The sequence below is a fragment of the Branchiostoma belcheri genome, unplaced genomic scaffold (assembly GCF_001625305.1).
Source record: "Branchiostoma belcheri isolate BF01 breed outbred unplaced genomic scaffold, Haploidv18h27 scaffold42, whole genome shotgun sequence".
Classification (NCBI taxonomy): Eukaryota; Metazoa; Chordata; class Leptocardii; order Amphioxiformes; family Branchiostomatidae; genus Branchiostoma; species Branchiostoma belcheri.
This window is the reverse complement of record NW_017804043.1, coordinates 669,908-689,353: the sequence shown is the minus strand read 5'-3', so window position 1 is coordinate 689,353 and position 19,446 is coordinate 669,908. Positions and strand designations below refer to the sequence as shown.

At 40.5% G+C, this 19,446-nt stretch overlaps 5 protein-coding genes across 5 annotated transcripts in view; 4 read left to right on the top strand and 1 right to left on the bottom strand.

Annotated features, from left to right (window-relative positions):
* Window positions 1–3,043: 3,043 nt before the first annotated feature.
* LOC109477978 (spore wall protein 2-like) lies at window positions 3,044–4,543 on the top strand (the record flags this gene model as incomplete). Its single annotated transcript, XM_019779431.1, has 2 exons — window positions 3,044–3,324; window positions 3,662–4,543. Coding segments are annotated over exons 1-2 (999 nt in total), but the record flags the coding sequence as incomplete, so codon positions are not given.
* A 1,353-nt stretch (window positions 4,544–5,896) lies between these two features.
* On the bottom strand, window positions 5,897–8,252 carry LOC109478051 (INO80 complex subunit C-like). The gene is made up of 5 exons (XM_019779508.1): window positions 8,137–8,252; window positions 7,295–7,426; window positions 6,968–7,079; window positions 6,671–6,738; window positions 5,897–6,187 (listed from the first exon to the last, which is right to left on the bottom strand). The coding sequence occupies exons 1-5, from the start codon at window positions 8,236–8,238 to the stop codon at window positions 6,056–6,058; spliced, it is 546 nt and encodes a 181-aa protein (XP_019635067.1). The 5' UTR covers window positions 8,239–8,252; the 3' UTR covers window positions 5,897–6,055.
* Window positions 8,253–8,502: 250 nt separating this feature from the next.
* Window positions 8,503–10,804, top strand: LOC109478048 (dual specificity protein phosphatase 19-like). Its single transcript, XM_019779505.1, has 4 exons — window positions 8,503–8,671; window positions 9,108–9,343; window positions 9,952–10,353; window positions 10,628–10,804. The coding sequence occupies exons 2-3, from the start codon at window positions 9,130–9,132 to the stop codon at window positions 10,338–10,340; spliced, it is 603 nt and encodes a 200-aa protein (XP_019635064.1). The 5' UTR covers window positions 8,503–8,671; window positions 9,108–9,129; the 3' UTR covers window positions 10,341–10,353; window positions 10,628–10,804.
* A 1,111-nt stretch (window positions 10,805–11,915) lies between these two features.
* LOC109477977 (transmembrane emp24 domain-containing protein 6-like) lies at window positions 11,916–15,213 on the top strand. The gene is made up of 5 exons (XM_019779430.1): window positions 11,916–12,122; window positions 13,505–13,640; window positions 13,900–14,054; window positions 14,561–14,728; window positions 15,148–15,213. The coding sequence occupies exons 1-5, from the start codon at window positions 11,916–11,918 to the stop codon at window positions 15,211–15,213; spliced, it is 732 nt and encodes a 243-aa protein (XP_019634989.1).
* Window positions 15,214–16,953: 1,740 nt separating this feature from the next.
* Window positions 16,954–19,446, top strand: part of LOC109478147 (transmembrane emp24 domain-containing protein 6-like) — a 10,531-nt gene continuing 8,038 nt past the window's right edge. The window contains exons 1-3 of the mRNA XM_019779636.1: window positions 16,954–17,208; window positions 17,672–17,801; window positions 18,435–18,580. Of these exons, the coding sequence (XP_019635195.1) occupies window positions 17,008–17,208; window positions 17,672–17,801; window positions 18,435–18,580 (477 nt within the window). The 5' untranslated portion in view covers window positions 16,954–17,007. The remainder of the gene's footprint in view (window positions 17,209–17,671; window positions 17,802–18,434; window positions 18,581–19,446) is intronic.

Sequence of the window (19,446 nt, the reverse complement as noted above, 5' to 3'; positions counted from 1 at the left end):
AATCGTTATATCATGTTACGATTACAGATTGTGGACACCACTAAACTGTTTGCATGTTGAATATGTAATCTTATTCATGTAATCAGGTTGCAATTCGTCTCCTTGTTAAGTAAAGCCCCTTGACGTGCGAGATTTGTGAATGAAGTTACGCAGAAGTTGTGACTTAAAGAACTCAAAGATTCTATCACCATGAATTAGAATTGACCATACGGACATTTATCATATTTGCAATGTATGAGGATAATTAATAAATTATGTTTTATTATGACACCTGATTGACGATTGTACCATCAATAGACACGATTAGAAGTTTTAATTTATTACTTCAGAATAAAGATCTAAAATTATGATGAATTCATTTCTAGCCTTTTTTTATGTTACAGCTGTGATATGAAATATCATTCATTTTTTGCATGTACAGAGCATGGCTAGAATAATCGGCCATTTCACCGCTACCTTCACATTGAAGATTTTGTTATAGTTCTCTTGCCCACACGTTGGTGTGTTACGCCGAAGGGCAGTTATACCGGCTATACAGATACAGACACACCAAACTTTATTTGATTTATGATCATGAAAATCCATCGACGGAAAAGTTTCTTTTTCTTAAAATCTCCTCGTTACGAAAAGCGATACCTGTACGAAACCAGCTCCGTAGAAATCTGGGGACGTTCGTAGCCCCGAGGACTGCCTTAGCATTTAATTTCCGGCCGCGCGTGCCTCGAGCAACCGGATCGACAAGATGCAGCCTATCTTCAGCAGAATCGACCACGAGCTTTGCAATCTATGCCACTGGCACAAAAACCTATTATAGAAAACGCGTGGTCCCTCGTTGCCCTTCTAAAGATTCATATTGAAAAGCATATTTGCAGTGCAGATGGTGTCCGCAGATGCTGGAGTGTTTTTGTGATAGCGATTTAGACTCATTGTAGCCTCTTTTCTCTTAGACACCCTCTGTGCCAGGGGTGATAGTTGGCAAAAGGTCGGGTCAAAAATGCAGTCAACCGTAAACTCGCGGTGTAAGGCAATGTGATGAATTTTCCGGCTTGTGTTTTTTCATGGCGGTTAGCCCCACCCCATGTGTCAGCACTTTCTCAGAGTAATAAAACTACTTTGTAGCAAGACTATGAACCTGTCAAGAAGGTCATGTCATATTAATGTAGAGTTCGCTGTCCATGAACTGTCTTTCGTTCTACCTGAACATAGAAACATAATATCTAATCTCAGCTCCATAATATAACTTACCATGTACCAATGTATCAGTAGTTTCCATGACATATTCGTGCTACAAAACATGTTTCGTCGGATTAAATAGTAGCTTATAAACGTGATGACTACTTGGTAGGTTGGTTGGTTTGGTGCAATGATTATTTCAGAACAATAACATTTATGATCTGTTATGAGTTCACTTTGTTCACCATTATTGTATAAAGCCTACCTTTAATTGTGTTCATATTTTGTTTGGATTCTGTTATCTGTACCTTTGATTCTCTTTTGTTTATGGATTATTTATACTCAAACGGTGTCGTATAACCCCACACAGGCTGGGCGCGGGAAAGCGCACGACACGAAAATAAAGTTTCATTCATTTATTCATAACAACACTATTCGCTCTAAAAATCTTGTGCACATGGATTATATTATACCATATTATATGCGTTTTGCTTTTCTTTGTTCTTTTTCATTATTTTTGGTGGGATGTTATAAATGTAATGTACATGTCGACCAGTCATTAAACGGATTTAATGGGTTTGTTCTCAAGATCTAACAACGTATCATAAATTTACAGATGGCAACGACAGAACATTGATTCGTAACGCCACCTTGCCGTGCTTTGTATAAATGCAGAGTAGATCTTGGAAAAAAGCTTGGATCGTCCTAGTACTATTCTTGCCGTTCAGTGATTTTTTATTCATTGAAATTGCAACAGTGCAATACACGCGGAACAGAGGCAGCTGTTGTTGGTGTTTTGTCCCGCAAATAGAAACGAATACTGGACAGACAATACTCATTTTCACTTGAGTCTAGTGGGGAAAGTCGTGTAAAGTGCCTTTCCCAAGGGCACGCCCGGTGTCCTGATGACATGCCCGGTGGCATGATGCAAGTCCTGATGACATGCCCGGTGGCATGTCATCAGGACTCGAACCCGGGACCTCTTGATTCCGAGTCGCGCACGCTACCGTTGCGCCACATGACCCCACTGTGAGTGGGTTGGGATATAATAGACTGGTAATAAAGCAAACATGCACGCCTTGAGTTTGTATAAAAGGCCAAGGAATGTTTAGAGTTGGCCTGGGTCATGTGGAGGGCTTAGATCATGTGATTGTGTGGATAATACACAGCGTGCCAAGAGGGAACATCGTGCTTTTAAGTAGTCATATGATTTTTTTTAAATATAAATCTGTGTGTGTGTGTGTGTGTGTGTGTGTGTGTGTGTGTGTGTGTGTGTGTGTGTACCTGTGTGTGTGTGCGTGTGTGTACATGTGTGTGCGTGTAGGTGTGTGTGTGTGCGTGTGTCTACGTATGCATTATAGTACATATGTATGTACCCATATTAATTATGTCTTTTGTATTCGTTTCCTGAGTGCATGATAACCGTACGTATATAGAGAGAAACGGTCCACATATTTCCTACAACACGCTACAAAATTGTCTCATATGGGTACCACACCATGTCCCGTTCTAAAATGCACATGAATGTAACATGTACGTCAATGTGAAATACAAGATATGCATGGGCCGTCTGTACCCCTTTCGTTACACAATGGAACTTCAGGTAGCCCTGGTTATACAATAAACACAGTATACAAAGACACAACACAAAGTTAATTTTGGCATTGAGGCATTGGGATTGAAACATAACGCCAACGAATGATTTTGTTGCAACCATTCGCATGAACGCAGCTGCAGTATCCTAACCTACTAGAACTGCGTATCTATACCGTGTAAACTGCATTGTTCACGTTGGTTTACCTCCGGGTATGTTACCAATTGAAAAGACGTAAAACCCCGCGCGTATCAAGAATGTGTTTTTCAAAGGAACACGACTATAAAGTCGCTTTGGGACTGAGAAACTCCGGTCACTATTTTGCGGGAGTCTACGAAGAAAGACCTAATCTCCAAGCAGATCTTTCGGTGGCAGTAAAGACGACAGTATCAAATTGGCAAGACAGTACTGTATCAAACAGCAGTATCCATCGGTCCGTTATGTTGAAGATAGCGGTACTTGTGTCCGTGTTGGTTCTATGCGCCGGAGGACCGCTGCGAAAACAACAGAGCGATCCCGCAGAAGAGCTTCGTTCCCTCGAGGAAATTCTCCGGAAGGTAAGTCTACCAGTGAGACTAACTACGCAGGCTATATATAGGAGAGTTTGGCCGGCCGCCTTGGGATTTGACTAGCTGCCGGAAGGAAAGAAACAACATTTCGCGGACTGACTCGCCTAGAGAACTTAACTCTCCTGTTTGCCAAATGCTACGATCCGTATTCCCGTAGAAGAAAATATAATCACAAGATAGTAAACTGTATACTAACTAGAGCTAGTACCGAGAGAGAGGGAGTACTAGTATATCAAATTACAGTTTATTTGCAAACCAGTGTTAGAGGGCAAGGGGAGAAGTAAACCCTACTTATGGTAAACTCTTCTTTCCGTTCTATCTGCAGCTGTTGACAGAGAAAAGGGAAAACTCAGGTGGGGAGTCTGTGGAGACTGAAACCTCTACAGAACAAGAGGAGACTGTAGACCTCGAGGGAAAGGAAGAGCAAGTGGAAAAGACGGAAGAAGAGAAAGGAGAAGAGGTGGGGAAGGGAGAGGACTTCGGGGGGAACGTGGGAGAGAATGAAGGAGAGCAAGAAGAGGCAGAGAATAAAGGAGGGCAAGAAAAGAAAGACGGGAACAAGGGAGAGATTAAAGGAGAGCAAGACAAAGAGGAGGAAGGGAAAGTGGGAGAGAATAAAGGAGAGCAAGAAGGGAAAGTGGGAGAGAATGAAGGAGAGCAAGGGAAAGAGGGAGAGAATAAAGGAGGAGAGCAAGAAGAAGAGACAGAAGGGAAAGGAGAAGAGGTGGGGAAGGGAGAGGACTCCGAAGGGAACGTGGGGGAGAATGATGGAGAGAAAGAGAAAGAAGGGAAAGAGGGAGAGCAAGAAGAGGCACAGAATAAAGGGGGGCAAGAAAAGAAAGACGGGAACAAGATAGAGATTAAAGGAGAGCAAGACAAAGAGGAAGAAGGGAAAGAGGAAGAGAATAAAGGAGGAGAGCAAGAAGAAAAGACAGAAGAGAAAGGAGAGGAGGGGAAGGAAGAGAGAGAAGACTCCGAAGGGAAAGAGGTAGAAAATGAAGAAGAGAAAGAAGGGAAAGTGGGAGAGAATAAAGGAGAGCAAGAAGAGAAAGAAGGGAAAGAGGGAGAGAATGAAGGAAAACAAGAGACAGACGAAGAGGAAGGAGAGGAGGAGAAGAGAGAAGACTCCGAAGGGAAAGAGGGTGGAGGGAATGAAAGAGAAAAACAAGAAGAGATAGGAGAGCAAGAAGAAGGGAAAGAAGGGAAAGGGGGAGAGCAAGAAGAAGGAAAAGAAGGGAAAGAGGGATCCGGAGAGAATGAAGGAGGAGACAAAGAAGAGGGCAAGACAGAAGAAGAGAAAGGAGAGGAGGAGGAAAATGGAGGAGGCGACAAGTCCCGCACTAAGTCTGAGTCAACGAAACTCAGGACTGAGCTGAAGGCCATGTTGGCGGGAATCCGCCTGATCTTGGGTCAAGAGGTTGATATCTCCGGCCAATGAGGTACCTGTATCACATCACGTGACACTTTTCTGAATTCTGTAAAACTACTGTAATAGTTTACTTCACTCTGTTAGCAAAATGCTTAACAGAGTGATTTAAAGCACCAGTTCTGTAAGAGCATTGAAATGTATGTTTATACATTTACTGTATAAAGATGGGTCTTACAACTGTTTTCTTCCACAGGCCAGAACAGGAGAAATGTGTTTCTAGGACTTGAAGACAACTTAAAAACCACCACCAAGGAGAAAACATCACCAATAAGGCAATATTTTGTGTATTAGAATAGAAGGAAAGAGAGAAATCTATGAGGAGCAATATTGTCGAAAGTATCACAGCTTAGCTATTGGCATACAATTTATATTACACGGCGAGTACATTATACTTACTCTGAAAATTCACAGGCTCTATTGGCCTTTGTGCTTAAGCTTGTATACATTCATAATACATTACTGTATGTTTATTTGTTCAATAAACATGCTTACATTGCTGGCATTTATGGCGTTTGCTTACTTACTAGTTATAGTTGAAAATAAGGCTATTTATTTTCCCTGGACGAATGTTGGAAAAGAAAAGATTATGAGTTTGAAAGGAATTTAAAAATAAAGGGATTTGCCAACAAACTTGTGACAATTTGTAATTCTTCATCCAGAAAAAAAATAAAAGCATGACTTCAATCAATGAATGGGTATTTACGTGCACTGTTTTTCAAGCATCTGGTGTAAGTCCATTTGGAACGTTGCTTTATTCTTTACTACCCGTATTTCAACACAATCTTTTGACCAGAAATGTTCTGTGACAATGACGCATGGTCTGTCTGCCGTGACTGGGTTGAAATGTATCCTTTATGTAACACAGAAGAGCAAATACAGCCGTCACAGGCTAGCGCCCCACTGAAGTAAGTTTTCAGTGATCCGTTTTGGGCCACCCTGAGTCAACTGTTATTCATTTTTACTGCCATCTTTTGTGCTTTTATTAAAACATTTGCACAAAACCACTCTTGGTATTGCTTCTACCAAGTTGGAGAATGACAATCTATAGCCATGTTGACAGTTCATACATAAGTAACTAAAGTTCATTGTCTGAGTCTAGTTACTAGTGTCAAGCAACTGATTTTCAAAATCTCTCCAGTTGCTATAGTAACAATTCCCATCTCATTACCTGGATGTCTAACCTTCATCCACTAAGTACATGTACATGCCTCTATTCTAGCAATGGAGGCGCCACATGTTATAACTTCTGTTTTGTTTATTTTCTAAAAAAATGTTCAGGAACATCAGAAGCTAAGGCACAGGCGTGTTTGCCCTTCTTAGAGCCAGATATCCTGTCACAATGTCTGATGGCAGCATTCGTATCCTGGAGAATTCATCCGTGTTGGCGTATCTTATCTTGGTGTGGGGGTCTGTGTACGAGGCCTATGGAGAAAAGACATGTAGATTCTGTTCTATTTAGGTTATCCTCGTCAGAGGAAACGCATCATATCATGTATTACAAAACATATTCAAATATGTGAGAACCTCTCCAACTATGGCTTATATAAGGTCTCCCGTGCTCTATGCAGAGCATGGGGTCTGGTGCCCATGTCCATTTCCGTAGCCCTTGGGCGACACACGGTTGTGCAATGCACTACAGCAGGGGGCTAGCCTGCTGGTATTGCTGTGTGTTTGACCATCCCACACTCTTCTTCATATGTGCTGAGTGCTAAGCAGAGAAAGAATTGTGTACCATTTTTAAAGTCTTTGGTATGACCCGGCCGGGGTACAAAGCGAGCACTCTACCAATTGAGCTATTGCACAGATTTTACTTATAAGTTATATACAGATTTTGTAAATTTTGCTGGGCTGTAGGGCCCACTTACCCCCCTTGATATACACATGTAACATATTGGTAGTACTCACCGGTAAACCTGATAGATCTGAGTATTTTTTAGATGGTTTAAAGGAAGGAGGTCCATCTAAACTGCTGTCTGTAAATGAAAGAATGTTTATGAGTATTACAATTACCATCTGAAAAGGTCGATCAGCTCGAAAAATTTATGTCCCTTGCACGGGTCCACACAAACAAAAGGCTAGGGTCAGACGTTTTTTCTAGGATCAGTCAGAAAACAGGAAACACAACATTTTTTTCCTAGGCCTTATAAGCTCAGCATTCAGGCATCGCAAAAAAACAAAGGCATGACTTTAATTAAGTCTTACAGGTGGGGTCCTCTGGTTTCCATGGTAACGTTCTCTCCATCGCCAGGATCTGTTTCAAATTCTTCCACGTCTTCGTTTTCTTCCCAGCCGACACGCCCCCCTTCCCAGAATGCTGCAGGGACGAAAACATTTTAAAAATTGAAACATTTGACAGTTTTCTTAAAACGAATATTTGGCTGTGTAGAAGAAAACCCTTACAATGATACAAGGTTATGAAACAATGTGTTCAACTTCTAGCAACTAAATAAATGTTGTGAACTGTTGAACTTTCATGCTAAATTATACACATGAACTGTGCAAAGATAATAATTAAAACCTTAACATTACCACAAAATTTTGATCCTTGAAGACGAATTTCTTGACAGGTGAGGCTTCAGGTGCTGCCGCAGCTGTAGTCGGGTTCTGAGTGACCGCAGCTGCCTCAGGTGCTTCAGGTGCTGGTGCAGCAGCTGCTGACGGCTGTGGAATGCAGGTGATAATTAATCTAAACTGTTGCATCATATTGAGGTATTCAGTTATGTGTTTATGTTAATCCTTTTGTACCCACCCTTGCGACAGGGAAGCCGGCAGAAGAATGATCAAAGCCCGGATATGTATGCATGTATGTGTAAGTCAGTATGTTTATCTGGTGTTGCCGTAGCTGCAGTCGGGTTCTGACTGACTGCAGCTGCCTCAGGTGCTTCAGGTGCAGCAGCTGCTGACGGCTGTGGAGAGAAGAGGATGGTAGTAAGTGTGTAATGTGTACTGTAGTGTGTAATATGTATATGTGTAGCGTGTCATGAGGATGATTACAACTTTAAACAGCATGCGGCAGATACAGGTACTAGTTGTATAAATCATAGGTAACGGTAGCTGTTTTTCATCAGTGTTGCGTCGTTCGAATTCAGCACAGTTTGAACTTTCCCAAAACATATTGCTTTTCGAGACTTTTAAATTTACATAAACTCGCTAGAACAAACAAAGCACCAAGCAGAGATAGGCATCAAGACACCACGTCTGGCGGAAAAATAGACGTTAAGGCTAAAAGCAAGTAAAGTTACAGCTTACAGCAACAACAACAAAACCATATATTTTGAGGGGAGGGGGGCGGTCAGAATAATCGCAGAATAAGCGCCGAAATGTTGAAACCGCGCTTAAACTGTGCACAGATACGTAGATAATGCCTGTACCGTTCCCGGGCGGCGCCGTTTACCCCCGGCCGTGGCGGCAGCGGGGCTGTTAGGACGTTTGGTCGGCCGGCGGGACCGAGAATTCCCGACTGGAGACGCCATGACGGTTCACGTAACCTCTGACCTTCCGTGGGTCAGGCCATTCGAAAATTAGGGGTGGAAATAATTGTTACTCATTCGCAGTTTACCCAACAACTGACATTAGTCTCATAAATATAGGGATATCAAAATGTTCATTGTTATGTTATTTAAACTGAAAACTGTATTTTTGTGCTTTTAAGGTCAATGAATAAAGATAATTTGTATACCCCTTTGAAAAGTTGCAGAGCTCGATAACCTTTGACCAAAATTGCTGGTATGTGAAGTTCTAACGCAACAACATGCATGCATAAACCTGCGTCTAAATTAGTGCATATGTTATTCGGAGGTTAAACTTCTATGTCTACAATTGTCATATATATTGTATTATGATTTCCTGAGTTTTTATCATTGATGAACAGGGCTGTTGAGTAATTTGTACGGCTCTTTAGAGGAGGTGAGTACTACATGTATTGTATTTATTCTTGTGACGTACATTGTATGTGTAGATTTGTGTACTATGTGTACTCTGTCAGTAATACTACAAACGATCGATTTTATAGCAATTTGACCACCTTACTGGCACCTATACAAGCTTTCACTCAGTATATGTCTGACTGCATACGAGAGCAGTGTAAACGATGGTGAATACATACTAGTACATTTACAGGCTTGATTTTGCTCCCCCTTTATCAACCCCGGGCTGTACACTAAGTAAGCCTAGATGCTAATCAACCTTATAACAATGTTGCAATATTGCATTTTTTTTCTCTAAACCAGAAATTAAGAATCAAATGACATGTAAACGTTCTCAAGACACATATCCCTTTTCTGTCATCTTCCAATCATTGTCAAATGTGGTTTTCCTCTTTTCTTTGTGTTCTCTACAAAAGTGAAGTTGTTGCGTCCTTTGCGATGAGTCTTCTAGACCAACTCACGACGTTCTCCAAAACCTCGCTGCGCCGGACCGAAACTCACGTGAGAACTGTGGACGGGCGAGAGTACGTCGAGTCACGTGACGACCAGGGGCGGTCGAACTTGACCCCTGTAGGCGCTAAGGATTATGGGTGGATCGGTGACGTCAAACCTGACCTTCAGGTGGCAAAAATCCGCCCGGGTCTATTTTTGGGTAACTTAACTTTTTCTTTTTGATCGTCTTCAAAATTTGTTTTCAAAATCATGAACACCATGAGACGGTTATATTTGAGTCAGAGTTTTGGTCAATGACCTGGACCAGACGTCTGTCACCATGGTAACTGCTGTAGCAGACGCCCTGTGGTGTTCGGTTACATTGTGTTGCAAATTGCAGATTGAGGGTTGGTCATACATATGAATGTGTTTGGGTAAGAATAAACAGAGCAGTAGTTTGTTGGGCTAGACCATGTGAAGGTAAACATATAATGTACTAGTACTTGCTTTGCAAATTCATCTGTGTAGTTATGTTTACCGAAGGAAAACATATTGTTTTTGCTATGTTTCCTCTTCTTCTACCGTTCCAAACACTGACCTCTGACCTGGCCAATGACCTGATTTGTTGACATTTCTCACCATGGTAACTGGTGTTGGGTTACATAATGTTGCAATTTCATAGTAGGAGGGATTTATACTCCTGCCTGACCATATATATGAATGTATTTGAGTAAGAATTAACAGAGCAGACCATATGCGAAAGTAAACATTATGCATTTGCTTTAAAATGTTACCTTTCTAGTTATGTTTTTATTTGTTTGTTTACAGGATCTCAAGACGTGACGGTTCGTCCAGAGTTACTCCGATCGAACAACATAACCCACGTTCTAAACGTCGCGGCAGGCGTGGAAACAGAAACTTTTCCCGACGCTTTCACGTACAAACACGTTCCCATCCTAGACCTTCCCGAAACCAACATCACCGAGTATTTTCAGGACTGCTTCGCATTTATCAAGGCAGGTGCGACCTCAGGCGGAGTGTTCGTGCACTGCAACGCGGGTGTGTCCCGCGCCGTGTCCATAGTTGTTGGTTACTTGATGACGACTGAGAGTTTAGCATTTGAAGATGCTTACGGGCAAATTAAACAGATTAGGCCGAGTGCGAGACCTAATGACGGTTTTATGAAACAACTAAAGGAATACAAGCCATCGCAGTGACAAACTACAATTATTATGTTTACCGAAGGAAAACATATAGTTTTTGCTCAGTTTCGTCCTCTTCTTCTCCAAACAGTGACCTCTGACCTCACCAATGACATTATTTGTTGACGTCTGTCACCATGGTGACTGGTGTTGGGTTACATAATGTTGCAATTTCATGGTCTGCTCTGCTCCTGTCACCATATACTAGTAGTACATGTTAAATGTGTTTGAGTAAGAATTAACAGAGCAGACCATATCCGAAGGTTGATAATGCAATTGCTTTGCAAATGTTACTTTTCTAGTTTGAAAATAGTTTGGGAATTACAGACCGTATAATAAAAACGTAAAGAATTTAACTGGTACATTTAAATTTTTGCTAACTATATATATGCGTGTCTAAACATCATTATAAACTCATAATAGCAATCTAGGCTACGAGAAGTATGTAATAATGATAATAATCTTTATTGTACATTCATGCCCTATCGGGCTAAGTACAGGTAAACAGATGAAAAGGTAATATACATGTTTGTAGTACAAACAGCTCTAAAACTACACTAATACAGAAGTTCGGCTTCTTCTCGTTTCTGTGTGATGTTAAAAATATAATTTGAAATGGGTTTGTTAATAATACAATGGGCGAAGTATATACTACACTGGGAAACAACCAGTTGCCATTTGTTTACTTAGTAAACGCAGGCGTGAGGCTAGCGCTTGTGTCAACAACACACGTAGGTTCGTCCCTTGATAAGTAAGATATTACTACTCAAGGCTAAATTAGGGACGCAAAACTATCAATATACGCTTAAAAATATGGACTTATTTTTACACGCAGTGTAGTATAATAAAGAAAACTACTCTCCTCCAAGTCTCTTATAAGGTAAACGTGGAACATCTTTACTTTTTACTCCTTAAAAAAATTCTTCCTTTCAAATGTGTATTATGTGTTGATACGCGTAACAGATAAAAGTATGTTAATATACCGCATATTGAGATACACGTAGTCCAAATTCTCCCGTGCAGCTTTGTCAAACATAAACGTTACAGAAAAGAGCTCACATAAATTTTTACTATTTTATGTTGGTTCTACTTATTCCTTTATCATAATTCTATATTTAGTTTACTTAACGGTGCAAAATTACATAACTCATATTTAGACTCTCGTAAGTTTGTCTTTGATACAAGCGATAGGACGACACAAGGGATTCTGGGTAAATTAAGAGAGCCCAGTACTCAATGGACCTATACCATTATTACGTCACAGTTTGTTTATCTGTTCTGAAGAACATTCTAGAACGGTCAATTAAAGAATAAAGATCATTTCAAAAGTTTTCAAAGTCAGGTATGTTTGATTTTTGCTGCGTCTAGTTTTGTTGACACAGCATTACATGCCGCATGGGTGATTTAGTTGTGACATTAGATGAAAGTAGTACTGTATTAAAAGCCTTATATTAGGCTAACGCTACACAAACACACACTGCGCTACGCACCCCTGTACAATATAAACGTCGATTGACCGGCATTCATTGCGGTTAACAAACTGTGACGTAATACTGTGATAGGTCCATTCGCCTCCCATAAATCGACAATATGGCAGGGACTCGGGCAGTTTTATTACTTTTTCTCTTGTTGGGTTGTAAAGCGGACGACACGGACCCGGGGACTAGAGAGGACGAGTGGGACCCTGATACCATGCCGGGAACCAACTTTGATTTTACCGTGCACATCGCACCGCGGACTGAGGAGTGTTTTTATCAGTACGCACGTGTGGGAGCTAGGATGGCTATACAGTACCACGTGAGTAATTATAAAGGTCGTCCTTCTTTAATTTTTTTTCATATATTCCAATATTTCATTACTAGACATAGTAACGACACACTCAAGTTATATTAACTTTAAAACTTTATACCGCCACCAACACTTGAGGACAAATACTGCACAGGAAAATACTCATTTTCACTCATTAGTCTGAGCTTATTAGATCCTTGATTGTAGGTAACCGGTAGGGTCTGTCGTAGATACTTTTTTACGTAGATACTTGTCGTAGATAATTTTTTTAAAAAGATCAACCATAAAATGTTGAAATATGGCCATCGACGCACCGTCATAAAGTATATGTACGTATACGACTGAGGAGTGTTTTACCAGTTTGCACGTGTAGGAGCTCGGATGGCCATACAGTACCACGTAAGTAAAAGTCGCCCCGGTCGGCCTCGCTTGTCGCATGAACGTCGCACGACCGTCATACAAACGGAAGGCATCCTGGCGATCGTCGTGTATTTTTACGTGTCTTTCTAAGGAAAAAGACTGTTGTCTTGTTAGATCCTTGATTGTTTATCCCAAAGTTTTAGACATGAACCATAAAAAGTTGGAATATGGCCTTCGAATACTGTAAAGGGCCATGAAGTACAAAGTTTTGAGTAAGTTTGTTCATTTCCATCCACATTTTTAATCAATATTTTACACAATTGGTTGGAAAACATATGGCATAGTTTTATGAGTAGAGTAGCTTTGTTGGCACGACGATATATTTGTCTTGTTTTAAAGATTATATTTACCTTGTTTAATTTACGAGATAATTGTTCAAACAACGTCATTCCTACTGTATGCAAATAGAGCAGAACGTAGAGACCTAGACTAAAACTGCGGTATTATGTACGATTGTCCCCAAGATAATTACATATCTTATGTACAATTTTTGTCTTGTTTTGTGTGTTGTAAAATTGTGTAACTGTGATGTTTTTGGGATGGTATATTCCGTAATTCTCTTGCACATTATAGATTTAGTTTTTAGATTATAGATCCCTAGTTTTAGATATTTAGATAGAAAAGAAATATTCACATTCCTCATGTTTTTGGGATGGTATATTCCGTAATTCTCTTGCACATTATAGATTTAGTTTTTAGATTATAGATCCCTAGTTTTAGATATTTAGATAGAAAAGAAAAATTCACATTCCTCATGAAACTCGATAATCCTCGTACTTTAAACTCCATCTGTTCTTACATTTACTATAATTGTCTTAAGAAGCGAGAAGAAGCAGAACCTGTGCATATGTAGTTTTACTATAGATATATTTTAGTCTACCATCGCTATTTACCGTGGTCTGTACTTAGTTCGAAATGAGCAGAATTGTTCAACAAAGGTCTTTCATTCACTCATTCATTCATTATCCCAGGTTATCAACACCGGAATAGGTGTGGCCAGTAAGGACAGGACCATCACACTACGCGTGGTCGGGCCGAGGGGAAAACCTTTGAAAAGAGAATTCCTCAAGGAAGAGGGGGAAGATGATTACGTCATTGAAAAGGCTGGTGAGAATCAGAATCATTAAAAAATTTTTAAAGATTTTGCCAAAAGTAAAAAATTCACTTGTTTGTAATTGTGATAGTAAATTTTGTGTTGTGTAATTTTAACGGAAGTATACAATTCAGTATCCTTAGCGGCGTTGCCATGTACTTGAGATTTTTACGATGAATCAAGAAACAAATGTTATTTAATCTGCTCTCACATTGGTAATTTGATAAACCCAAAACGTTGGCTTTAAACTGCAGTTCTCTTGCCTCCCGCTAGGTGCGTACCAGATCTGTCTGTCTAACGGCCACAGCCGGTACATCAGTAAGATGGTTTATCTGTTCGTCAGCGTCTCCTACAAGGAAGATTGGGACCAGTACAGCCAGGTCCTGGCAGAGAATGTGGAGTCTATGCAGTCCCTTGGCAACTTAACTGTGAGTAGTACATTCAGTTCATTTCCTCGTATGTTATTTATTAACACTTTTTACGTTTACCGAAGGAAAACATATTTTGCTAAGTTTCCTCTTCTTCTTCTCCAAACCAAGAAGGTCAATGACCAGAACTAGACGTCTGTCGCCATAGTAACTAGTGTTGGGTTAACCTGAGTATCAGCCTTAAAAGCTTGTCCGCTCCCCAAGATCGATCCTCTTGGTGGGGAGCGGATCTTGGGGAGCGGACGAAAGCTAACAAGGCTGACACTCAGGCTAGTGTTGGGTTACATCATGTTGCAATTTTATAGCAGGAGGGGTTTAGACTCCTGTCACCATATATGTGAATGTGTTTGAGTTAGAATTAACAGAGCATATCTTTTGTTGCATGATTATTCGCTTTAGGCAATATACTAAGCAGTCTCTCTACACTAATGTTTTTGATCAAAGAAAAATATGTTATTGTACAGGTTCTGTTGTTGTAATTTTTCATTAATTATGATTATTCACAGCACACGATGGCCATGGTCCGTAACCGAGTTAACTACATGCTGAGTTTCCAGAACTACAACCGGTGGCATTTTGCTAAAGACTTCCGCATGGCAAAAATCAGCAACTTCTACGTGCAGTTCTGGTCTATTCTGCAGTGTGTCGTTATTATCGGGTGCGCATTCTTCCAAGTGAGTACATGAATACATGAATTCTTTCAAAAATAGCTAGAACCAGTCTACGATACAAAACAAGCAACCATTTTCCGTCGGCGACATTGCATTTTTTTTGCCTCACAGATATCATTATGCTATGGGATAGGATTGATTCAACATGAATACTACATATACATTAGACGGAATGTAAAGAATGACCAGAAAATTTACTTTGAAAAGCCGCATTGAAATTGTATTGGATGCCTTTCAACCATGTAATGATTAATTCTCTATCACCAGATTACTTCTCTAACATTTATCTTTGTTTATGGTTAACAAAAGAATTTTGCTCTCAGCTTTGGGAAGCGATAAAACACATATAAGTTGTTTACATTTGTATCAGGAGTGCACTTTTAAGATTAAAAAAAATCTTCCATGTTTTTTTTCGTTTCCAGGTGTACTTCGTAAAAAAGCTGTTTAACGTCAAGACTCTGACGCCAACCAACAAGCCGAGATGTTGACGTCAACGGTTTGATAACAATCTGGTAGATGCATTACACATAGGCCGAGTAGAGGTAGTAAACTTTAAGTCAACTTTAAGTCAACTTTGATCTTGATCTTGATACCGTACTGCGTAACACCCCTCAGCTGGGGTAAGACACGAAAACACTTCTGTTCTGTTCTGTTTTGAATTTCTTCCATCTTGTTGAAGTCGTCCTTCTATAAAACATAAAATACATTCACAGATATAACGCTTATAAATCTTCATAATGAACCAGATGGATCAAGTTATTTTGACGTTGTCTATTTGGCCTACGTCTACTGTTTCCAGCCGCTTCTGACGCGTACGCCTGGGAGAGCCTAGAAGTTTGCCAACTTGGTGTTTGCATACCATACCATACCACGTGCGTCTCTCTCCACGTAGTACATATACTAGCATTGTTGGGCGACGCCTCCATAGAGTAAATGTTGACATAAGCAGTACTTATTTTATTGTGAGCTGTTACGTTTGTTTTGTTGTTATCAGTACGTATCACCTGTTGTTTTCTCACGGATAAAAAGCCACCAGTCACTTAACAATATCTAGAGTGATATCTGCAAACACAAAGAAGCAAATTAGTATTGCAAGCTGTCAGGACGACCGCTGTAGTAATTCTGTTCACAGACCAACTTAAGTAATAACCGAGACAATAATTCAAAAGGGCTGCAAAAAGGCTGTATGCTGATTATACATATAACGTTATGTCACGAATTATAACAAGATTGTTAAAACTAAATATCTAGAGTGATATCTGCAAACAAAAGAGGCAAATTAGTATTACAAGTTGGCCGGACGACGTATATCGCTGTAGAAATTTGTTCACAGACTAATTTTATAACTGAGACGATGCTTCAAAATGTCTGCAAAAAGGCTGTATGCTTTATACTGTATACATGTAACGTTGTGTCATGAATTTTAACAAGATTGTGAAAACTAAATATCTAGAATGGTGGCATGCAAACACAAAGAGTCAAATTAGTATTGCAAGTTATCAGGACGACGTATACCGCTGTAGAAATTTGTTCACAGACTAATTTTATAACTCCGACAGTGCTTCAAAATCATTGAAAAAAGGCTGTACGCTGATTATATGTCTAATTTGAACAAGATTGTCAAAACTAAATTCCCCTTTCCGGTTCTGAACAAACGACAGAAAATCAAATAAAGAGAGCGATAGTAAGACAATTTTGCTTCTCATTTATTGGTGTTCTTTCTTTTGAAGCGACTTTATACTATCCGTTGATAAAACTCATTGTTTATAGAGGTTTCTACGAAGACTTTGACTGCCCTGGATTTTTCTCCCCTAAATTCTAACTCCCTAGAGGTCAATGTTTCCTTAACACAATACGTAGCCTCTCTCTAATACGTGCCTCGTATAATCTACCAGTAACGTAGTGTCTCCCACTACTAGTGGCACTAGCCTCTACAGCATGCCAAAAAACTGGGGGGTTTGGGGGGTCTTCGTGGTCTTTGGGAGCTTTTATGTGCTATTTTCTGATTGCATATAGACAACATAGCCGACCTGGTTGAATTACCCCCGTTTTTAGAACTGGCCGGGCTGATCAGAAAACAGCCGGCCGAAGACCATCAAACCCCCAGTTCTATAAGCCTGCTACGGAGGCTAGTCTCCCACGGTAATATAATGCATGACCCGCAACGCAAACATTATTAAGTACCGCAACAGTTGTGAAGTACCGGGTAATACGTGTACAACACCCACACCACACTCTTCACCTTAACACACAACGTTGGGGCGATCATACCAGACGCAAAAATGAACATATTTCTGCAGTTTCTCGCCGTTTCGCACGTTTTAGCGTGTGCAGGAGTTTCGGGACTTGAACACGCGGATGAATGGGACCCGGACAACGTGCCGGGAACCACGTTTGATTTTTCCATCCTGGTGAAACCGCGGACTGAGGAGTGTTTCTTCCAATACGCGAGGGTGGGCGCCAAGATGTACGTGGAGTTCAGGGTATGTAACGTTACGTAACTGTCGTTATAAATACCGTTAGCTTTCCCGCTATAGGTACAGTATATCCCATGGAGGTAGAAAATATGATTTTTTTATACCTCAATACCCCTGCTGTAGTGCCCAAGGGCTACGAAGTGGAGATGGGCACCACCCTACGCTCGGTATAAGAGCACGGGAGACCTTCTTCTTCTTCTTCAATACATGAATTTGAAATGCCCCGTGATTATGTTTACCGAAGGAAAACATATTGTTCTTGCCCCGTTTTCTCTTCTTCTTCTCCAAACCCAGGAGGTCAATGACCTGAACCAGACTGTCTGTCACCATGGTAACTGGTGTTGTGTTACATCATGTTGCAATTTTATAGCAGGGGTGATATGAATGTGCAGACCATATGTGAAGGTAAACATTTTCTGGTTATATCTTCTCTCTCTCTCTCTCTATATATATATATATATATATACAGGTAGTGAAGGGAGGCCTGGCTGATGAGCGTTTCATCAACTTCATGATCCACCGCCCCGGACCCGCACCCCCGCTGGCCAGGAAGTTTGTAACGGAAGCGTACTCAGACACGTATGATATTGAGAAAAAAGGTACATGTAACAGTGTGGTTCAAGCGCCACTAAGTATCAAATTGGCCAGGCAGTATCCATTTGCCAGAAAATTGCCATTTTTGGGTGGCAAAATGGTACTGCCTACTACTGGTAACTGGCCAATTTGATACTGTCCTTGCGGCCACAAAATCTTTCTTTACTCTTTATTTCAGGCATCACTCGCCCATAAAAAGGAAAACAGACAGATACAAATACACATAATAACAATAGTTAAAATTATGTCTATCTAAGTACAGATGAAATCAGATACCGCACAGCAATGGGTTGTGGAATATTACATCAGATTTAAGAATAGATTGGACAATGTTACATGTATTTGAGTTGCACAGACAGGATTTAAAAGAATAGCATTGTTTGCACCATGTTTGCCCATTTCACTGGCACTGCAAAATCTAGCCTGGTATCCAGTCTTGAGGGGTATTGGGGTGTTCGGGCAGGTTGTGCCTTCGGGGGCTCTAATAGCTGCCCCCGCCCAGTGCAACAGGCTGTCCCGGTAGGAGTGTTACGCTAATAAGAGACAGTATGCTTGGGGATTTGGTTCCCCCAACACGATAGGGGAATGACATTATCTGCTTTGACATTAACCTAACTATAACCTAACTTTCTATCCAGGAGTGTACCAGATCTGTCTGTCCAACCCCCACACCAAGTTCTACACCAAGTTGGTGTACCTGTTCGTGTCTGTGTACTACAAGGACGAGTGGGAGAAATTCGCAAAGGATGAGTTCGAGTACGTCGTGTCAGTCAGAAATGTCACGGTACGTGTTCCATGATGAATATTACACAAAAGCAAATATGTGAAAGCTACATCATGCTTCTAGCAGCCCTTTTACTCTGATCAGGCTTCTAGCTGGCCTTCAAGTCAGGCTCCTACTGTACGTGTTAGTTCTAAGAAGCTTTATGAACACCTCGAAGTCCGGAGAATTGGGATATCTTAATCCTGTTGACTTAATTGCATAATGCCATGATTTATGTATACACACAAAGGCAAATTGATTTGAGATAGCAACATCGCACTTCTAGCAGCACTTCAACTGGTCAGGCTCCTAGAAGCTTGATGGCTAACATTTGGAATTTGGAACATCTTAATTCTTTTGATTGATACATATGTGCTAACATAGACCAACTATTGTAAGACTGAGAACTGTCTGGTAACAAATACAGTGTTTCAAGGCTTTGATAACCGTTTTCCAAAGTCAGACAGAGAAGCTTGTGAGCTCCTATTGGTAGTTCTTGAGTGGTTGAATTGTTCTCTTTAGTTAGAGGTAAGAGGGAGCAGACCCAATCAGTCTGGCAGCAAGAGATAGTGTAACACAGGCTAACTGTTGAGGCATAAACAGCAGCACAATATTATCATCATTTCTACATGCAGTTGTAGGATATCACAATACAATATGTGCTTTAGGCCACACCAATTTAATTTCTTGGTTAACGGATTTTTCTACAAAACTAATGGAGCGGGCGGGCGAAAAATAAATAAAAATAAAAACAGGCCTAGGCTTCCTATTATGGCCCAAAATGGTACGATAGGAGCCATGAAGTCAACACACCAGGCTGGTTCAAAATCTAAACAATGAATTTTGAACTTTTAATGATACCATTGCATTGAAAGATGGAATAACTG